This window comes from Rutidosis leptorrhynchoides, chromosome 1 (genome assembly GCF_046630445.1).
Source record: "Rutidosis leptorrhynchoides isolate AG116_Rl617_1_P2 chromosome 1, CSIRO_AGI_Rlap_v1, whole genome shotgun sequence".
Taxonomy (NCBI): Eukaryota; Viridiplantae; Streptophyta; class Magnoliopsida; order Asterales; family Asteraceae; genus Rutidosis; species Rutidosis leptorrhynchoides.
This window is the reverse complement of record NC_092333.1, coordinates 245,987,627-246,009,194: the sequence shown is the minus strand read 5'-3', so window position 1 is coordinate 246,009,194 and position 21,568 is coordinate 245,987,627. Positions and strand designations below refer to the sequence as shown.

The window sequence follows — 21,568 nt, the reverse complement described above, 5'->3', positions numbered from 1 at the left end:
TGGGGTATGTGATTGGGAGAAAGTATGTTATGGTTGGCAATGATGTGTCCTGAGAGTGTTATGAGATGAAGTGGTGAGAAATGAGGAGAGAGAAAGCTGATGTGGCGCTGAGGAAGTGTCCATGACGGTGTCATGGTTGAGAGTGGTCTCAATTTCAAATTCTCAAATCAATTTCATTTCATCATATTCAAGAAATAATAACCCTAAAACACTAAAACATCCTCATGGAACCAGACTCAATTGACAGAGTATTCGACTACGTCATCCCCTACATTCACACCACCGATGACCGTAACTCCGTCTCGTTAGTCTGCCGTAAATGGTTCCATTTCGATTGCTTGACACGTAAGCACGTCACCATCCACTTATGTTACGCCACGTCACCACATCGTCTCAGTCGACGCTTTCCATTTCTCAAATCCCTAACCCTAAAAGGCAAACCAGGAAAAGCCATACCACGTGCCTCAGCTTTCCAATGGGTCCCACACGATTGGGGCGGTTACGTCTCCTCGTGGATTGAGGTAATTTCTAATACTAATTCATTTCGTTGCTTGAAATCGATCCGATTCCGACGTATGATTGTTACTGATTCGGATTTAGAGCTGTTAGTCAGAATGCGCGGTAAGGATATTAGGGTTCTGGATATTAACGGGTTTTCAACCGATGGATTGTTGAAAGTTAGTACTAATTGCTGTAATTTGAGAACATTGTGTTTGCAAAAGAGTGAAATCGTGGACAAGGATGGTGAATGGTTGCATGAATTAGCTTCGCGTAACACGTGTATGGAATCGTTGAATTTCTACGAAACGGGTATTGATAAGTGTGATACGAAAGATCTTGTGTTACTTACAAAAAATTGTAGTGACACCCTCACTAGTTTGAAGGTTACGGATTGTGATTTAAGTGATCTTATGGATGTCTTTCGTTATGCTGTTAAGTTAGAAGAATATGGTGGTGCGCCATACACAACAAGTACTGGCATTGTTCTCAAAATTCCGTTAAAATTGAGGAGTATTACAATAACTTATCGTAGAAATCATATTCCTATTTTGATTGATTTTCCTCAACAATTAACGGAATTAAACTTGACGTGTGTTAGTTTTAACGATAATGATTATGACGGTTTTCTTGCTTATAAGTGTCCAAGTTTAGAAGTTTTGTATGCTAAGGACACCATTGGAGATTCGGGTTTGCAAGATCTCAGTCAATCTTGTAAGAAGCTGCGTAGGGTTAAGATTATGCGGGGGAGCTCTGAAGAAGGCGTTGTTTCACAATTAGGGTTAATTGCGCTTGCAAGAGGATGCGTTAAAATTGAATGCTTGCATGCTTATATTAAAGATATTACAAATGAAGCTTTGGAATGCATAGGATCTAACTTGAAAAATCTCTATGATTTTCGTATTACTTCGGTGGCTACACGCCAGATGATGACAGATTTACCGCTAGATAATGGGGTTCAAGCTTTGCTAAGGGGATGCACGAAACTTGAAAAGCTAGGTATTTACATTCACAATCCCGTACCCCTCACTGATGTTGGTTTGTCGTCTATTGGAATATTCGGTAAAAATTTGAGGTCTCTTATGCTTGGTTTTCTAATGAAACCAAATGATGGGCTTTTGCAATTATCAGTTGGGTGTCCAAAACTGCAGAAGTTTGAAGTGAGGGGCTTTGGTTTTAATGAGCAGGCTATATCAATGTTAGCATGGAAGTTAAGTTCTCTAAGGTATATGTGGATTCAAAGTTATCGTGCTGGTTACACTATTTGTGAAACTAAAATGGATTTCATTGAAAGTAAAGGTAATATTTTTGGAGGTGATGGTAATATAAGGAACCTGATTCGTCCAAATTGGCATATGGAGCTAATTAGACCTGAAGTACATGTAGATGTTGACTCCTTTCAGCCATTTTCATTGCTTGCGTATTACTCTCTTATTGGACAAAGAATGGATTTACCAAAGAGAGTTATTCCTCTACACTCGCCCTTGGATGATCATGATAGTGATGATGATGACTGACTAGGTGTGCTCAGTGTCTACGTTCTTTGCTGGTGTTTTTTTGCCATCTGATATGTGCTATGTGGGTAACAATATTATAGTGTTTTGTTTAGTTGTTAGTCTTCGTACAATCGTACCTTTTGACCAGAAGTAAATTGTGGGTCATTGGCTTGATAAACCTTTTTGATAACTTATCAGACTGGTTGGTTTACCTTTGTACGTATCTAAGCATTGTGTATTTGATACAGGCTAAAGTTTACGTGAAACCCAATTGAAAACCCGTTGTATCAAGTGGGCCGAATGGATGTATATTACGGGTTATTTGAATGTTAGTAGTATTTGTTTTATCTTGTAGTTTTGTTTTGCAGTTAACAAATAAAGAAAGGTGTAGGTGTCATGAGTTAGTTACATGTCATTGCATCATGGATGTTCTATTTAGTTGCCCATGTTCTATACTTCTACGTCATGTTGACAGAAGTTATTAGGCAGTTTGAGTCCCACATATTTAGTAGTAGTTATTTTGTTTCTTAGTATATATATCTATGTAATCGTTGCTAAAAAGATGTGAATAAACCGTATCAGTATTTCACTTAGTTGTATATTTTTTTGGACAGCGATTGGGATCACCCGAGGGGGACTAAACCACCCGTTGCGATCATCTCCCGTTTCGACTATGCTGGACCACATCACAACTTCTAGTTGTATATTGTTTCCATGAATATTGGGACTTCAGGAAAAACGTATGAATGAGTTGACTCAGGTTTTGTTGAATTTTAACTGGTGAAATGGGGTAAAAAACAAATGAACTTATAACAAGGAAATGGGTGGACGGGTTGACAAAGTATAAATGCTTAAAATCTCTAGATCTTTCTTTATACTTTGGTTTTTTGTTGTTGTCATTCTTGAGTTGTTTCTGCTTTTTATACTTATCGACTCGAGCCCCTTTCTCTTTAATATACTCTCATTTTGTTAGTTATTTGGCTTGGTTTGTATTGTGCTCATTCTTGAGTTGTTTCTGCTTTTTGTTGCGTTCTTTTCATACACCAGTGTAACTGGGACAGTAAACTCAACGTCTGACTCGGGCTGGGCTGTGTTAGTTAGCCGTTTGAATTTGTTTTATTTGTGCCTTTCATGCTATTTCCTCTTTGCTTTTATAGTTTGTTGAGGGGAAGGATAGACTTTGGCTTTGTACTTTTTTTTTTAGTGTCTTTTTTTTTGGGCTCAAATATAACGCTTCCAATCTGGTAAATATCCATATGTGAAACAAAGTAACTAGTCTGGTGTTCATTAGCAGGTAGTTGAGGTTTGAAACAATTGGTACTTGTTAAAATGGTTAGGTTATGATTTTCAAAACTGGTATAAGATTTACTGGTCAAAACTGGCTAAATCAAGAACTATGTAGAGTAATGTCTGTTGACTTATAAGGTCAAACAAACCATATGATTTATTTTTATTTTGAACGGAAACAATTTTTATTACTAAACCTCTGCAAGGGTCTAGAGACAAAAGCAAACACAAACTACATTATTTAGTTAAGTTAATGCAAAAACACACACTGAATTACCTTCAAGATGATCATGCCCACGATCAGTGGGGAAAGCATGAATTTTTTTCACCTTGGGCGAAATTTTTTTAAAGCGTAACAAATTTTTTTTGGCAAAATATGGAATTTTTGGGCAAAATACAGAGGCTTTGGGGACCAAATATGGAGACTTTTGGGAAAAAAATCCACTAGGCGCAAAATCAAAAAATCCAAACATTTTGCACTGAAAATTACAAATTCACTGGAAGTGGTCGCTCCACCCTGCCCCACATATTTCCACCTCTGGCCACATGGTGGTAATTCATTTTTTATAACTATGGAAGACAACTTAGATTCTGAATAGACGTAGACGTGTTTATTGTTATGATCGGTCAATAATAATCTAGTTTGAGTTTCCAGTCGAGCTATCAAAGGAATTTAATCAACTTTCAAGCTTTGAAAATGAATATTAATTAATTAATAATTTACTCAACCTTTTAACTTTAAAGATCAAGTGATAGAATTATATGAAAAAATTACTCAAATCACGTATGTGTTATATCCTTTTACCTATTTTCATCCCTTCCGACTGAAAACTACACAAACAATTTTTAAACTGATATTTTCATCACAAACACATACATGCCTTAACAATTGTCAACTCCCGTTAAGTTTCACAAATGTGCACATCTATAAATATAACGTACCTGAAAAAGGGTTCCACTACTTCATCCTCAAATGCAAAAGGTTCTTTTGAGATCATGTGACCGTGTGAGATCTTCATTTTCAGCAAATGAAGAGCAAAACGATTTCAATCGCTAAATTTATATGTCAACAACTTAGATTCACAACACTGCATTATACATTGTTCCATATACATTTTCCTCAAAGTGAGCTATCTTGAAAACATTTTAGTTGTGGTTTATATATCTATTTGAAAAACTAGAATTATTCAAAGTTTGCATCGTGATGGAAATTTTTTAATTAATTGGACAGTAAGGACCCTTTTCGTGTGAGGGTGAAGTAGTGGAACCCTTGTGCAGGTCACGTGACATTTATACATGTGCACATGGTGGAACTTAACAAAGGAGTTAACGATCTTTAGGGTTAGGGTGAATTTTGGATGAAAATATCAGTTTAAGGATTGTTTGTGAAATTTGTATGTAGAAGGAATGAAAACAGATAAAAAGATATAATACGGGAATAATTCGAGCAATTTTGTCTAATTATATTTATCATAACTATATGAAGAATACTCTCATAATGGCATAATATGCTGTAAACAACCAACCAGTGTTGATATAGGTTAGATAATCATGTTTTAAATAATAGTTCTTATTCTTATTCTTATTAATAATTTTTCTCTGGTGTTGTACATACAATATATAAGTTTTTGGTCACAACTTATGGATCGAGTAGTTGCTTCTGATAATTTGTGTGATAATATACGTGCTTCTGTGATCTCAAGTTTGATATAAACATTTTAAGTATGCAATTATATTAGAAGAACCGGTGAACGCTGGTGCAATGCAGGATCAAACCTTTTGCTAGTTATAATTCTAATGAAATAAACAAAACATATTAAAGTGGGAATGTGCAAGCTTCCTACCATTTTCATGAAATTAAATAATAAAATATAATCAAAATTACTATTACTACTGTATAAATATTTAAATATACAATATACAATTAAGAAAAAAATAAGATATTAAAATTAAAATATACAATATATACAAAAACAAAATCTATCTAACTTCTAACTTCTAACTTCTAACTTCTAACTTATACATTATAAGAAAGTGTTAATTGGGATATCATTAAAATCAACTCTTAATCTACACCATTAAATTACACAAATGACTACCGCTACCCCTAACTATCTACCATTGATCTAATTATAACTCAATAAGTCATTCTTAATCAATTTTATATACTTAATACCCCTAATAAAAAAAAAAAAAAACGTGGACCTTAAAGATCTATTCGGATCCTCACTTCAAACAGACGCATTAGTGCTGCATCTCAAATTACGCCTTCTTCTACATTCATCATAATTCATCATCGTCAAAAATCAAAGGCAATAATCTCTATCGAACAAGGTTAGCGGGTTGATTTTCATCATATCAATCGTTGTTGTAGCAAAATTTTTTTGAATATATAATCACTACCGAACAAGGTTATGGGGTGATTTCTTTGATCAATATCTGCTGTTGAATAACAAATACACAGCTTCCATCGTTCCATTCCCACTTCCCTAATTCATCTACCTACGAACCATAATATCAGCAGCGACCCCCATTTCATTTCATCCACATGTGTAGAATTGCAGACTAAATGAAGAATGGCGAAAGCGGTTGTCAATTGGCTGTGACGACCCGGAAATTTCTGACCAAATTTAAACTTAATCTTTATGTGGTTTCGACACGATAAGCAAAGTCTGTAATGTTGAGTCATAAAAATCTTTGAACTGTATCATATATCCATTTGACCTTCGACCAATTCCCGACGATTCACGAACAAATTATTGTAAATAATTATGTATATACACATAAATGTAATATATATAATAATTTGATATTATAAAATATAACTTAAACATTTAAAATTAAATATGTAAAATAAGATATAAAATAAGTTGTACTTAAAATGAAATTTTATATATATATATATATATATATATATATATATATATATATATATATATATATATATATAAAATTTCTATAGATAATTATTATAATATGTATATTGTAATCTATGTAACAATTTAATACTCAATGTAAGCTACTATATATATTGTGATGCCCCGTACAAAACCATCGTGTACGAATCATCAACAACAGGATCATTACAAGGTCAAATACTATATGCGGTTTCACAAGAAGTTCGCATTCATGAATAAAGGTGATGTCTTAACCAACATCAAATATCTTACAACAAAAGTATGCTTCAATGAACAGAAGCAATTAGTAATAGTACGTGACCCAATAGTCGTTACAAATCATTGTTTCAAAAGGTAACATAGTTTGAATGCAAATAAAACGTTTCATGCGGTGACAACTCTAACAAGCGCAGCGGGTGTCTACAAAGCATGACCAGTACAGCGGAAGCAAGCAAACCTTAAGCACCCGAGAAAAACATGCTTAAAAACATCAACACAAAGGTTGGTGAGCTATAGTTTAAAGTATAACAGTAATGTAAGGTAGGCCACGAGATTTCAGTGCTTCAAACAGCGTTTCAAAACAGTATGAAAAGTATATGTTTAACCGTGGGCACTTGGTAACTAACTTAACGTTTATCACCCCCTAAAAGTACACTTAGCGAGTGCGTATGTTTACGAAGTATTAAACACCCGTTAAATGCTAGCGCTACTAGCCCGAGTGGGGATGTCAAACCCTATGGATCCATATCTAAGATTCGCGTTCACCGGTTCAAAGACCAATAACTAAACGTTACCGAGCTAAGGGGAAAGTTTATGCCGTTGTATAACCCACACATATATAAAGTTTAAGTACTCGTGCCTAGTATGTAAAATGTAAAATGCGCATGTATTCTCAGTTCCCAAAATAGTTAAAGTAAAAAGGGATGCTATAACTCACAATGATAAAGTAGTAAAATTCGGTACGCGGTAAAGTAAGCAAAGTGGTTGGTTCAAAAGTCCTCAACCTAAGTCAAAAGGTACTAAGTCAGTAAATCGTTCTCAAAGGTTTAAATGTATGTAAATTAGGTGTTAAGTATCATCATCATTCATCATTAAACAAAAAGCGTAAAGTAAGTTTTCGTTCAAGAATAGGGTTTAAAACAAAGGCTGACTTCGATCAGTCGCCACGGCCTCTATACAAACCGAATTGAGGTGGGACCAGGGCCATGGCTCCGTATATGAGTCCTTTAGTTGCTGTAAAAATTCCAGAACCAAACTCGTCTTCGTTTGACCGTGGCGACGGTTTAAGTGCGACTAGGTCAGAATTTTCAGCACAACGTTAAAAGGACATAGTGACGTTCGGAGGGCCATAGATCCTAAACCGTAACTCGGATTAAGACGAGTCTTAAACGAAAAATTATCTACTCGAACATAGATAACTGAAAATAAACTTTACAGTAGCCCAGGTATTCTGATCAGACCCAAAAAATAGTAGGTTTAGTGTTCCGGTGGGTTCTTGGTGCTCGATGCTCATCACGGTTCTCATCCTTGATGCATATAGCTTCAAGTGTACAACTCGTTGATGTGTTTGCATCATCTTTACCAAGTTTTGACCATCATAACACAAGTGTAAGTCTAAGATAAGTAGCACAACTCAATTAAGTGTTGCAAGTAGTTTGATTAACCAAAGTTACATCAAGATCTTAGATCCGACACATACATGAACTCTAAAAGTAATTTTAAGCTACAAACTTGAAAGTAAACTAAATAATTAAGATCTTAAGTTGTAGAACATAGTTCTTAGTTAGATCTTGAAGATCCAGGACCCAAAAGTCTAGATCTAAAGTTACTAAGTTAAATCCTAAGTCATAACACTTGAATCTTTACTTTAATGAAACCATAAGTTATGAAACTTAGATTTTCAACTAGTAAAGTGTATGTAAGCTTGTAAGCTCTTGTTTACAACAAAATAAGTAGACCATAAGTTATATAAACTTAATCCAACATAATTATATAAAGTTATAACTAGAAAGTTATACTTCTATGTTCTTGAACTTATAAAGTTAACTTTTAGTTTCAAGAAATATGAGATCAAGATTAACTAGTAATACTTGACCAAACTAACAACATCACAACTTTAAAGTACATAAAATGAAGAAATAAGTTAAATCTACAAGTAACAAGTTCATGGTTGTTTATACTTTAAAGATTCAAGTCAAGACTTTGATCTTTAAGAAAGTAAACCTTAAGTTTACAAACATGAACACAAGTATGATTTTAACTCATGAACTTTCAATCTTTTAAAATATTAAGTGTAGAACCATAAACTAGAAAGTTTAGGTTCTTGTATGTTCTTGTATGAACAAGATGATATGAAGAATAAACTAACAAGTTTGATTCTTAACTATTAGTAAGTAAACAACAAACAACTAGTAAGTTAAACAACAACAAAGAACAAGTATTAAAACAAGCAAATGATGATGATGATGTATGTATGGTTTCGGTTTTTATGAAGAAAAAGAAGAGAAAAGTAAGCTTGTTACTTACAAGTCTTGAGAGAAAAATGAGAGAAAATGAGATGCAAGTAAGTGTGTGAGTGAGAAGTGAAGTAAACTAGTGAGTATGTATCACAAAAAAAAGAAAAGGGAACCTCCTTTTTACCCATCAAAGCCGACGGCTCCATGGGGTGCCAAAAGAGGAGAATGCCCACTAGTCACTTGCATGTATTTGGCTCAAATTGGTAATAAGGTTAAATAGTGTGGGAAAGTGTTGTAAGGATACTTGTAACTAGTCTTTCATTCACCAACTAAGCTAGTTTAAGACTAAATGAAATACTTGTAACAAAATGGGCTCCTAATTAATCCATTAAGAGAGTAGGGTGGGCTTCTAAGTCCATTAATCATGAGTCCATTAATAAAAGACCAAGTACGTAACAAATTAAATAAATAAGCCCATGTAATTAACTAGTAACCTTAGTTAATTAAAAATGACTAATAATAATTAATCATGAATGTAAATAATATTCTAAAATATTATTCGTGAAAAGTACGTGTGTCACAAAGACGAGTCGGGCATGTAAAGTCAAGTACAGTAGTAAGTAAATGTATAAAAATACATTCATTAAACACAAGCATTAATAATAACTATTATTAATTAAACGTTGGAAAATCCAGGGTCGTTACATATGTAATTATTAAATATTACATAATTAATAAATTGTATATATAAAGTGTAAATACAAGTTAAGAATATAGTCGTTATAATAAACATGTTATTACTTTCATTAATAATACTAATACTAATATCAATATCAATATCAGTTTTATGTATATATTATAATTGTAATCTAAATATTTTCAGTTATTATAATTGTTATTATCATGTATTTGTATTATAATTATTGTTAGTATAACTATTATTAAGAATTATACATATTATGATTATTATTATTTCCATCATGATTAAAAATAAATATGGATATTAATATTAATATCCGTACCACTAATATTACCATATAACATATAAATATAAAGTTTAATACATTTAATTTAATATCATTAATATCATTGTTATCTTTACCAATATCATTATTATTATAATTAGTAGTAAAATTATAATTTTAAGTTATTATGATTATTTGTTATTATTTTTGTTCTTTATCAATATTATTATTATTATTATTATTATTATTATTATTATTATTATTATTATTATTATTATTATTATTATTATTATTTGTATTAATATAGTTATATTTATTAGGAAATAATACAATCTATTATTAATATCTTAAATCATTATCTTTTTTATGATTTTAGTATCATTATTAATTATTATTATTAATTTAATAATTATTAATATTATTAATAATATATTTATTAATTAATTAAAAAAATAATTAAAATAAAAAGGACAATAATTACGCGAATGCTGTTAAATATCATATTCAGTTTTTAATTGTTTTTTAACTTCTGCTTACCCGTGAGGCTATGTCTGTCGATCCTTACTTCCTTTCAATAATTTCGAGCAGCTCTTAATCACACTTTCTATCATCAATTAAATGATTTCCAACCCCTATTCTCAATATCTAACTCCAATTCACCCATTCTAGTTGTGTTCGTCGCTACCTCTGTTCGTGTGTCTTTATATCAAAAATTTGAAATCGAATGAAAATTCAAAAAGTATAAACGTAGTGTTGTTAGGAAACTAGTATTCAAACTCTCTGCAAATTTTCAAATCCTAATTCTTTCTATTAATAAAGAATTTCGAAGTCAAACTTATTTTTTAAAAAGTCAACTGAGTTGTTCTTGAGGAAAATTGGAATTCGTTTTGAGGTTTCAGATAAAATTGATAATTTATAAAGTTTCTAAGGATGATTTGTAACCATTTTCATGTTTTAAGTATAGTCTAAAACATTCTTAAAATTTGAATTTGAGTTTGAGTTCGTGAAGTACTTTGACGAACTGTACAACGTTTTTTTTTTTTTTTTCTGTTTTAATTGTTCCAATCACCCAAATTAAATGTTTCTGTTTCGTTTGGAAAATCTTAAAACTTGTTAGTTAAATCGTTGATTGATTTCATTTGATCCATGGCTGATTCAACTTTGGATTGAGGAGAAAATATAAACAGATAAATAAGATGATTTAAATATAATTACGGGAATGATTTAATCAGAAAAAGGGCAGTAGCTCAGCCGGTTTAGGTTGTGATTGGGTATATGTGAGGTCGCGGGTTCGAGTCCTGGCGTGGCGTATTCTTTTTAAGCATAGCTTCAAACTTCAAAGGTTGTAATCCTTATTATTGTTATTATTATTATTATTATTTCTATATCTATTATTTTATTGTTATTGTTATTATTAATGAATGTTATTGTTATTAATACAAGTATTAGAATTATTATTATTATTATGAGTATTAATATTATTATTAATTATTATGAATATTAGTGTTATTATTATCATTATCATTATTATTACTCTTACCATTATTATGATTATTACAACTATATCATTATCATTAGTAATAAAAATTACTATTATTATAATCATTATTACTATCAGTATTATTATGGTTATCATTATTAAAAGTATCATTATTTTATAATTTATAATTGGTATTTTCATTGAAATTAATATCTTTATTAAAAACTATCATTTTATTTTCATCAAAACTATTCTTAGTAACAAATAAATATTTTGTATATAAAATATACTTATAACATATACTATATTACATTAATATTATACAAATTGTTATAAAATATTATTATCCATAATTTTATATATAAATAATGTACATATAGTATAAATGTATATTTTAACATAATCAAACATATAAATATACATTTTGATACACTATATAATATTTTTAAGTATATATATAAAATTTATAATAAATGACATATATATGCTCTAATTAAAATATTTTAATAAGAATTGAATATATATATATATATATATATATATATATATATATATATATATATATATATATATATATATAAGTATAATAATAATATTTGTTTACTATCATTATATGTGTTAATACTATTTGATAAATAATTGATATAGGTTCGTGAATCCGAGGCCAACCCTACACTTGTTCAATGACGTCTTATGTATTTTTACTACAAAGTACAATATTGTGAGTTTCATTTGCTCCCTTTTTAAATGCTTTTGCAATATATATTTTTTGGGACTGAGAATACATACGCTGTTTTTTATAAATGTTTTACGAAATAGACACAAGTAATCGAAACTACATTATATGGTTGAATGATCGAAGCCGAATATGCCCCTTTTGCTTGGTGGCCTAAGAATTAGTAAACCAGTCTACTAATTGACGCGAATCCTAAAGATAGATCTATTGTGCCTAACAAACCCCATCCGTTGTAGCGGATGCTTTAGTACTTCGATGTTGTTTTATCATGTCCGATGGATGTCCCGGAATGATAGGGGATATTCTTATATGCATCTTGTTAATGTCGGTTACCAGGTGTTCACCATATGAATGGTTTTTGTCTCTATGCATGTGACGTATATTTATGAGAACTGAAAATGAAATTCTCGTGGTCTATTAAAATGATGGAAATGATTATTTATGTTAAACTAATGAACTCACCAACCTTTTGGTTGACACTTGAAAGCATGTTTATTCTCAGGTATGAAAGAAATCTTCCGCTGTGCATTCGCTCATTTTAGAGATATTACTTGGAGTCATTCATGACATATTTCAAAAGACGTTGCATTCGAGTCGTTGAGTTCATCAAGATTATTATTAAGTCAAGTATAGTTGGATATATTATGAAATGGTATGCATGCCGTCAACATTCGATGTAATGAAAGTTTGTCTTTTAAAAACGAATGCAATGTTTGTAAAATGTACTATATAGAGGTCAAGTACCTCGCGATGTAACCAAATGTAATGTGTTCGTCCAGATGGATTAGGACGGGTCCTTTCATTGGTGATCTTGAAGAATGGCGAAATCGGTAGTCAATTGCGCTTATGTAGTTACTAAGGATGTATCCTGATTAAGTTGTGATGTTTCAAGCTACGTATTTTTACATGAATCAAAAATCTAATATTGGTTTGAATACTTTCTTTAAAAGTTTCTTATGGAAAACCCTGATTTCTTTTACATATTTGATTCACATTTTGTTTTGTGATTATGTGTAGCAGTGTCAATTAACTCTATTTTATACTTGTTATTCTTATATTTGTATCAGGTTGAACATGTAATTCGAGAAGAGAAGATAGTGGTAGCATATGAATTGATTGAGATATACTGTGAACTTATTGTAGCACGCTTGCCTATAATCGAGTCTGAAAAGTAAGATTACTGATTTTAAATAATGTTTACATTCTTCATAGCTAAGGTTCATATGTATTATTCTTAAGGTTATCACTGGATATTTGCTATCAGGATCACTTGTTGCACCTAACGGGCTGGATGTAGTTAGTGAAATTGGTTATGTATGTCAGTATTTAACATTTTGCATATATGATAACGTACTTATTTAGAAGATCGTTAAAAAATGTTTGTTCATGTGCAGGTAGAGACTGTAGCACAATTTGGTGTAATTTTTCTCCTGTTTGCTTTGGGGCTGGAGTTCTCCATGGCAAAGGTTGTATAATTAACTGATAATGTTTGACGCCTTATGTCATCATTCTTGCGATAAGTTATGCGAGAGACTAATTTAAAGTACTTGTTTGTTTTTGTAGCTTAAAGTTGTTCGGGCTGTTGCTGTTCTGGGAGGACTCATTCAAAGTTTCCTATTTATGTGCATATGTGGAATTACGGCTTTTGTAAGTTAATTAATACCAATTTTAGAACACAGGTTGGTATTTCATTTTTTTATATGTTAAGATCAGTTTCCGTAAGTTAATGTGTTGAGTTTGATGTCATTTACAGTTTGATGTCATTTAAGTTAATGTGTTGAGTTTGTGTTTCCTCATATTTTTTAATTATGGTTCCATTAGATCGCATTGGTTGTCGTATCTTAAAATAATATCTATGTAATTACAGTCAAGTGATAAGTTGGGTCTTAGTTTAGAATTGGGTTCGTTTGCTGCTGGAGTTATGATATCCACAACTGATCTTGCTGAGCATACACTTGAACAAGTATAGAGTCAGTTTGGGTTATCACATGTATTTATAATGGGTCAAAGTACATAAAGTTTGATAGTTAGATAAAAATGTATCTGGTTCAATGGTTAATGTTCAGCCAAAGTACATTCGAGTTTCTACTACTCGAATTGCTTTATGAAATCAAAGACTGTATTATGATTTAAAGTACATGTAACATTAATTTCTAACTTTTTTAGTTTGGTAGATACTATATTTGTGAGGGCATATGAATCAAGAATGGATCTTTTGAGAGTTGTGATCATAGGACCAGCAGGCACACCTGTCCATGATGGTCTCTTTGTCTTTGATGTTCATTTTCCTCCCAACTATCTAGACATACCCCCGGTTTATAATGATCGAATATTCTGGTTTAAAATAAGTTTATTTTAATGCACTGATGCACATGATAAAGCAGTTTTAATGGTCCATTTCAGATGGTTTATTACTACTCTGGTGGGCTCCGGCTGAACCCAAATTTGTACGATTGTGGAAAAGTCTGTCTAAGTCTTTTGAACATGTGGACATGCAAAGGGAATGAAACATGGATGCCAAACAAAGCAACGATGCTACAAGTTTTAGTGTCAATTCAGGCACTGTTTTGAATGCAAATTCGTTATTTAATGAACCCTGGGTATGATGATACGTATCGTGGATTTGTTGGAGAAAAAATGTAGGTCCTATAATGCAGACGTATTCATTTTATCACTGAATACAATGATGTATACACTCAGTAGACCTCCAAAGGTACATACCTGTGTCTCTTATATGCATGTTTGTTTCAATCATTAAAGCTTCACCACCGGTCCACTTTTGTAATATGCTGAAAGTTTCCCGTTACCAATGATTTTTTTTTATCTTGGGAAATAGGGGTGCGGAAAAGATAATGAGTCGTGTATCTCGATGTACTTAATTTGATAAATTGCTATGCCAAGTAGCGAACGTGATCGTCAAATGTACTATTCTGAACTTGAATTTATTAGTTTCTTTATCGTCTTTTCTGCCAAGTGTATATATTATACTTTAACTGTATAAAAGAATGAATGTGATATCGGATGCATGAGTTATTGGGATATTACTTTGATACGCTTACAACTGAAAATCCAATAATAGATGATTTAGACAAATTAACATCATACTGATGTTGTCGTTGAATATTATGGCAAGTTTTCTTCACGAAGAGTACATTTTTGAGGTATGACAATCTATAGCATAGGGTGTCAAAATGAGCGGGGGCGTAACAAAGTTGGGTTAGCAGATATTGATTTTGCGGATTGTGTGAAATTACAGTTAGAGGTTTGCAACATTTTACATTTTATATGCTATGCTCCAAGGTTGGAGAATTCAGATCTCGGGGAGATCTCGTTTGGACTTTTTTAGGGAGATCTCGGCATCTCGGAATAATCTCGGGGAGATCTCGGACGTTGACTTACGTTGACTTTATAGTTTTTTTTAATAAAAATATACATAAAAACATAAATATATATATATTTATATATGTTTTTACGAGATTTTACAAAAATATCCGAGAAATGAGCGAGAAAATCTTTGAAATTACGAATTTTACAAGAAAATCTTACAAATTAGCATGAAAATTCGAGAAATCGTGGCTTTGACTAAGTTTGACCCCGTTGAACGAGAAATCTCGGGAGATGAACATCTCGTCTCGATTGCCTTCTAAAAACGAGATCTCGGAGGAGATCTCGGTTGCCTATACGTGAGTTTATGAAGTAGCAGTGAAACCTGTTGTCGAGGTGGGTTGCGTTATATACTTTAGCTTGGTTTCAATTTTTAAAGTTAATCGTCGTGTAACTTTGAGGTCTTATATCTTTTCTTATGACGCATTAGTTAAGAAATTACACGGGTATCTATGGTTTTTATGCTTTGAACACTTTCTGATTCTGTTACTTTAGGTCTTGCAACAGATATCATATATTTTGAACTATGATAGTAAATTAATGATACTCATGCATTTCTCAACTAATCTACATGGTTATAATAGGACAATGATGTCTTATGGTCAAATTCCGACCGAGAAAACTTTCTTTTAAGAAATGAATTCAAATTAGCTAATGGTCGTTATTAACTTTTTAAGTGTTATAATGCTCTTTAAAAATAGCCAGTTATGATATGAAGCATGAACCTGAGCTGTTTCAGAGTCTTTATTTAATTACAATTCATATATCATCAACTTGGGTGTAATAGGTCATATTTTAATTGAATAAAATGATGAAATGTAAAGTTGTATTGCGTGATTCTAAAAATCAGTATAAATTTTCTGAACAGTAATTATATTATTATTATTATTAATCTCACATAATTGTGCTGTTTGACCCTATTATTATACTATTACAGTACTACTCTCACATAATTGTGCCGTTTGACTACTTCAAACGGCATCTCATCCTATATTTATCTGTCTACTCTTTTTTATCCGATAACCCTCCCTTAATATGTCCGCCAGCTTCTGGGACGATCTTTACAGGTGCCCCAAACAAAACCCCTACACAATCTCCATCTTCATTGATTGAGAGCTTTACCCGAGCGATTGTTGATGCAAACTTCACCACGGGCATCTACACGTAGCGCGATTATGAGGTGTCGATTGAAGGCTATTAGTGGTGCCACCGCCATCTACACGATTGGAGTTATTTGTTACATGAAACGACACACAAATTATTTTATTTTAAAATTTTATTGTCGAAACCCGGGTCTAACTACTAATACAGTAATAAAAAGATCAAAAAATATTTCAACAGAGTCTCAGCTTCTACACAAACAACTGCTGTACCAAAAACACTCTTAACCCCTCATTTCCAAATTCTCAAATCATCAATGTCATCATACTCAAGAAACTAAAACCCTAAATCCTCATCATGGAACCAGACTCAATTGACAGAGTATTCGACTTCATCATCCCCTACATTCACACCACCGATGACCGTAACTCCGTCTCGTTAGTCTGCCGTAAATGGTACCATCTCGATTGCTTGACACGTAAGTACGTCACCATCCACTTTTGTTATGCCACGTCACCACATCGTCTCAGTCGACGATTTCCATTTCTCGAATCCCTAACCCTAAAAGGCAAGCCAGGAAACGCCATACCACGTGCCACAGCTTTCCAATGGGTCCCACACGATTGGGGCGGTTACGTCACCCCGTGGATCGAGGTAATCGCTAATACCAATTCATTTCGTTGCTTGAAATCGATTCGATTTCGACGTATGATTGTTACCGATTCAGATTTAGAAGTGTTAGTCAGAATGCGCGGTAAGGATATTAGGGTTCTGGATATTAACGCGTGTTCGGGGTTTTCAACTGATGGATTGTTGAAAGTTAGTACTAATTGCTGTAATTTGAGAACATTGTGTTTGCAAAAGAGTGAAATCGTGGACAAGGATGGTGAATGGTTGCACGAATTAGCTTTGCGTAGCACGTGTCTGGAAGCGTTGAATTACTATGAAACGAGTATAATTAAGTGTGATAGGAAAGATATTGTGTCACTTGCGAAAAATTGTAGTGACACGCTTATTAGCTTGAAGCTTATGGATTGTGATTGCAGTGATATTATGAGAGTGTTTCGTTATGCAGTTAAGTTGGAAGAATTTGGAGGTGCCCCGTTTTACAATCCCAGTACAGGTACTTTTATTACGTTTCATTCAAAAGTGAGGAGTATGGCATTCGCTAATATGAGTAGATTTGTTACTTCAGTTGTACTTGGTTATATTCAACTTGGTTTTGCCCAACAATTAACAGAACTAGACCTAACGTATGCTATCTTAACTGCAAGTAATTATGTCGTGATTGTTAATAAGTGTCCGAATTTAGAAGTTTTGTATGCTAAGGACCCCATTGGAGATTCGGGTTTGCAAGAGCTTGGTCAATCTTGTAAGAAGCTGCGTAGGGTAAAGATTAAGCGACAGGGCTCTGAAGAAGGCGTTGTGTCACAAATAGGGTTAAGTTGCGCTTGCAAGAGGATGCGTCAAATTGGAATGTTTGCATGCTTATATCAAAGATATTACAAATGAAGCTTTGGAATGCATAGGATGTAACTTGAAAAATCTCTTAGATTTTCGTATTACTTCGGTTGATACACGTGAGAAGATGACAGATTTACCGCTAGATAACGGGGTTCGAGCTTTGCTAAGGGGGTGCACGAAACTTGAAAAGCTAGGTATTTACATTCGCGATCCTGTACCCCTCACTGATGTTGGTTTGTCGTCTATTGGAAAATTTGGTAGAAATTTGAGGTCTCTTATGCTTGGTTTTCTGGATAAACCAAATGATGGACTTTTGCAATTATCAGTAGGGTGTCCAAAACTGCAGAAGTTTGAAGTGATGGGTTGTTTTTTTCGCAAGGAGGCGATATCAATGTTTGCATCGAATATAAGTTCTCTAAGGTACATGTGGATTCAAAGTTATCGTGTTGGTGACTTTATTTTTGAGAGTGAAAAGGATTTTATTGAAAGTAATGGTGTTATTTTTGGAGGTGATGATAATAAAAGGAACATGTTTCCACCAAATTGGCATATGGAGCTAATTAGACCTGAAGTAGATGTTGATGATGAACTGGACATTCAACTTCGTCCATTTTCATTGCTTGCGTATTACTCACTTGTTGGACCAAGAATGGATTTACCAGAGAGAGTTATTCCTCCACGCCCACCCCTGGATGATTCTAATTTTGATGATGATGTTATGTGGATGATGATAATGATGTCGATGACTAGCTAGGGGTACTCAGTTTGTACGTTCTTTGCTACTGTTTTTTTTTTTTTTTGCTATCTGAGATGTTGTGATATGTGGGTATCAATATCCGTTTTGTTTGTTCCGTTTAGTAGTTAGTCTTGGTACATTTTGGCAGTAACTTAATTCTGGCCATTGTTTTTATTGCTTGCGTATTTCATTGTTAGTTTTCGTGAATCTTGGGACTCGGGGATTAGAAAACATATGAATGAGTTGACTCGGGTTTTTTTGAATTCCGTCAGGTCAAATGGGTGAAAAAAACCAAATAAACTTATAACAGAGAAACGGGTCAGACGGGTAAAATTGGCTAAAGTGTATTTTTAGTGGGTAGAATCTCTTCATCTTTCTTTATAGTTTTGTTTTTTGTTGTCTTACTACCCAAGTACCCATTGACTCAAGTCCCTTTTGTTAACCTCTCGTTTGGTTAGTTAACTGGACTGGATTGTAGTGTGCACATTTTTGGGGTTTTTCTGGTTTTGTGCTCATTCTTGGGTTGTTTCCATTTTTGTTTATTGTTGCCTTCTTTTCATACACAGTAGCTGTTTAGCTTCGGTTCAAGTGGGACTTATTTACTCAATGGCTTGCTCAGGTTGTGTTAGTCGGGTTCTGTTTGTTTTAGTTGGGCCTTTTAGGCTATTTTCACATTGCTTCTATAATTTGTAGAGGGGAAGGACGGAGTTTGTTTGTACAATTTTTTTTTTAAATTTTATTCTTGTTTTTTTTTTTTTTGTTCTTGCTTAGAAAACACTTTCAACCTGGCAAATACTCAGATGTGAAAAAAAGTGACTAGCCTAGTGGTAATTAGCAGGTAGTTGAGGTTATTGGTTAGGATGTGAATTCAAACAATTGGTTGTGGTATGGGTGATGGGTTAAAACTATTGTCTTGTGATTTAAAACAACTAGTTTAGTGCAGCTAACTCAAATACACACTACAATAGCTTCCAACACTTCAAGGTGATCGATCATCTACCCATGATGGTGGCATTAATTTTATAATGTAGCATTGTCTCTTAGTGTTTTAGTGATCCGAGCTCGTCACTGGGGAGGTTAAAATTTGATTGCAAGCTCGAATAGGCAAGGCAACTTTGTCAACTGCAAACGAGCTCGTAGCAAGGCATACCTTCTTTTAGTGAGGATTCGCTTTTAAAGCTCACCATGACACCATGTCGAGGGTCAGGATGAGGTGGGAGTTCGGAACGGCAATACGTGTTTGGGAGCCGAGATGAGTTGTGAGGTCGGAGTCGTAAGGCGGAATTAGGGCTGAGTTAGATGCAGTTGTCCATATATGAAATCAAAGAATAATTAATGGTGCGCCCTATGGTTTGCACGCATTAAAAAAAACCATCACGAGACAGGAAAAATTGTTTAAAAGGCATAAAAACCATTTTTGTTAATAAAGCCGGCCATCGCTTTGTGTACAGAAAAGCATCAATAAAGCATAATGCATGCCGCCCAGAGTTTTACATAAGGAAGTCAGTTTTATATGCTTAAGCTCTAAAATGAATATGTGAGCAACACATATGACATGTGAGCTCAAGGCATGAAGTTGACCACGCATTATTCGCATAAGTCGACTAATGACAATGTGACACGTGTTAAATACGCACTGCATCACCTTCAAGGTGATACCCATTACTCCATTAGGCCATGATGGTGGCATTCATTTTATAATCCAAGAAATGACTTAGATTCTGAACAGATGGTATGTTTTTCTATTATAATTGCTCCATTAAAATAACTACGAGAATTGGAGGTTCCCTGCTCCGTTGGGGCGTTGGTGTTGCTAAGCCTAAATGTGCAACGAGTACATTGTAGTTGTTACTAAACGATAAATATACAGCGGGTGCACTACATCATATTTTGTGGCAACTCACATTAACAAAATTGCTTTACATCATATTTTGAGGCTAGCAAAATAAAGATGGCTATTAGTCACATTACAAAACCTAGTTTGTTTGCTGGTTTTATATTTTTAGGCAACTTACATTGCGCCAATAGGTATGACCATTAGTCACATTACAAAATTTAGCGGTATTGTAACTGATATCCGCGTACTAACCAGCAGCACCATCACCATCTCCCACCACCACCAGCAGCACCATCACCATCTCCACCACCAGCAGCAACATCATGACCATCTCCACGTTGGTTTTGTATAACAACCCTCATTTTTCCATTCTAAATTTACTAAATTACCCTTAGGGTTTCGTTGTCTTGTTCTGTACCTCATCGTTAGGGTTGTTATTCCAATATAATAAATACTCGTAATTAATAACTTAAAACCCTAACCCTAATATCTATTAAATCAAATGAGCTATTAATAATACGTATATATATAGTTATATCTAACAATGTACGAAAATATAAAAAGTTATATAACTAACTTTATAAATAAAATGTGACAAAATTATAAGTAATAAAACTTGAGGTAATTAAACTAAGAAAATGACAAACTTATTAATTTATGTACATCATTATTAAAAACCGAATAATACTTATATATTATTATTAATTTCGGATATTAAAGATAAGTAATAAAGAAAAATATTTTTATCTAGCAAAATATATTCTAAATTGTTCTTGTATATATAAAAAAAAAATCATATATACTTATATGTTTTTTTGTTTGGCCGATAATAAAAAAAGGAAAACACTTTTTAATTTTTTTTAGCTTTTTAAGAAAGAATGAATTTAAACTATGTTGACCATGTGTATTATTTAACAAACTCAAAATTTTATCCAATAAATCTCGGCACTTTCACTGCATTTGATATTTTTTTTTATTTCCATTTTATTTATTTTATCAAATTCCTACCTATAAATACTAGTCCTCTACAATTGTATTTCATCACAAACACTTAAGAATTTTTTTTCTCTCAAAAGTCTGCAGAACTTTGAGGTAATTTTCATCTCACACTTTCGTTTCTTTTTTATTTTTATTTTTCGATTTATTTTTTTATTTTACATATTCCAGCCGATTATTTTTGTTATTTAATTCAAACACAATGTTAAAATTAATACGATTATACTACAATTAG

The 21,568-nt window shown here is 32.8% G+C and overlaps 3 protein-coding genes across 3 annotated transcripts; all 3 read left to right on the top strand.

The window, feature by feature from the left end:
• The first annotated feature begins 224 nt into the window (after window positions 1-224).
• On the top strand, window positions 225-2,015 carry LOC139896413 (coronatine-insensitive protein 1-like). The gene has a single exon (XM_071879057.1). The coding sequence runs from the start codon at window positions 225-227 to the stop codon at window positions 2,013-2,015; it is 1,791 nt and encodes a 596-aa protein (XP_071735158.1).
• A 14,642-nt stretch (window positions 2,016-16,657) lies between these two features.
• LOC139896406 (coronatine-insensitive protein 1-like) lies at window positions 16,658-17,812 on the top strand. The gene has a single exon (XM_071879043.1). It carries the CDS (start codon window positions 16,658-16,660, stop codon window positions 17,810-17,812), a length of 1,155 nt encoding a protein of 384 aa, XP_071735144.1.
• A 76-nt stretch (window positions 17,813-17,888) lies between these two features.
• Window positions 17,889-18,518, top strand: LOC139896398 (coronatine-insensitive protein homolog 2-like). Its single transcript, XM_071879033.1, has one exon. It carries the CDS (start codon window positions 17,889-17,891, stop codon window positions 18,516-18,518), a length of 630 nt encoding a protein of 209 aa, XP_071735134.1.
• The last annotated feature ends 3,050 nt before the right edge of the window (window positions 18,519-21,568 follow it).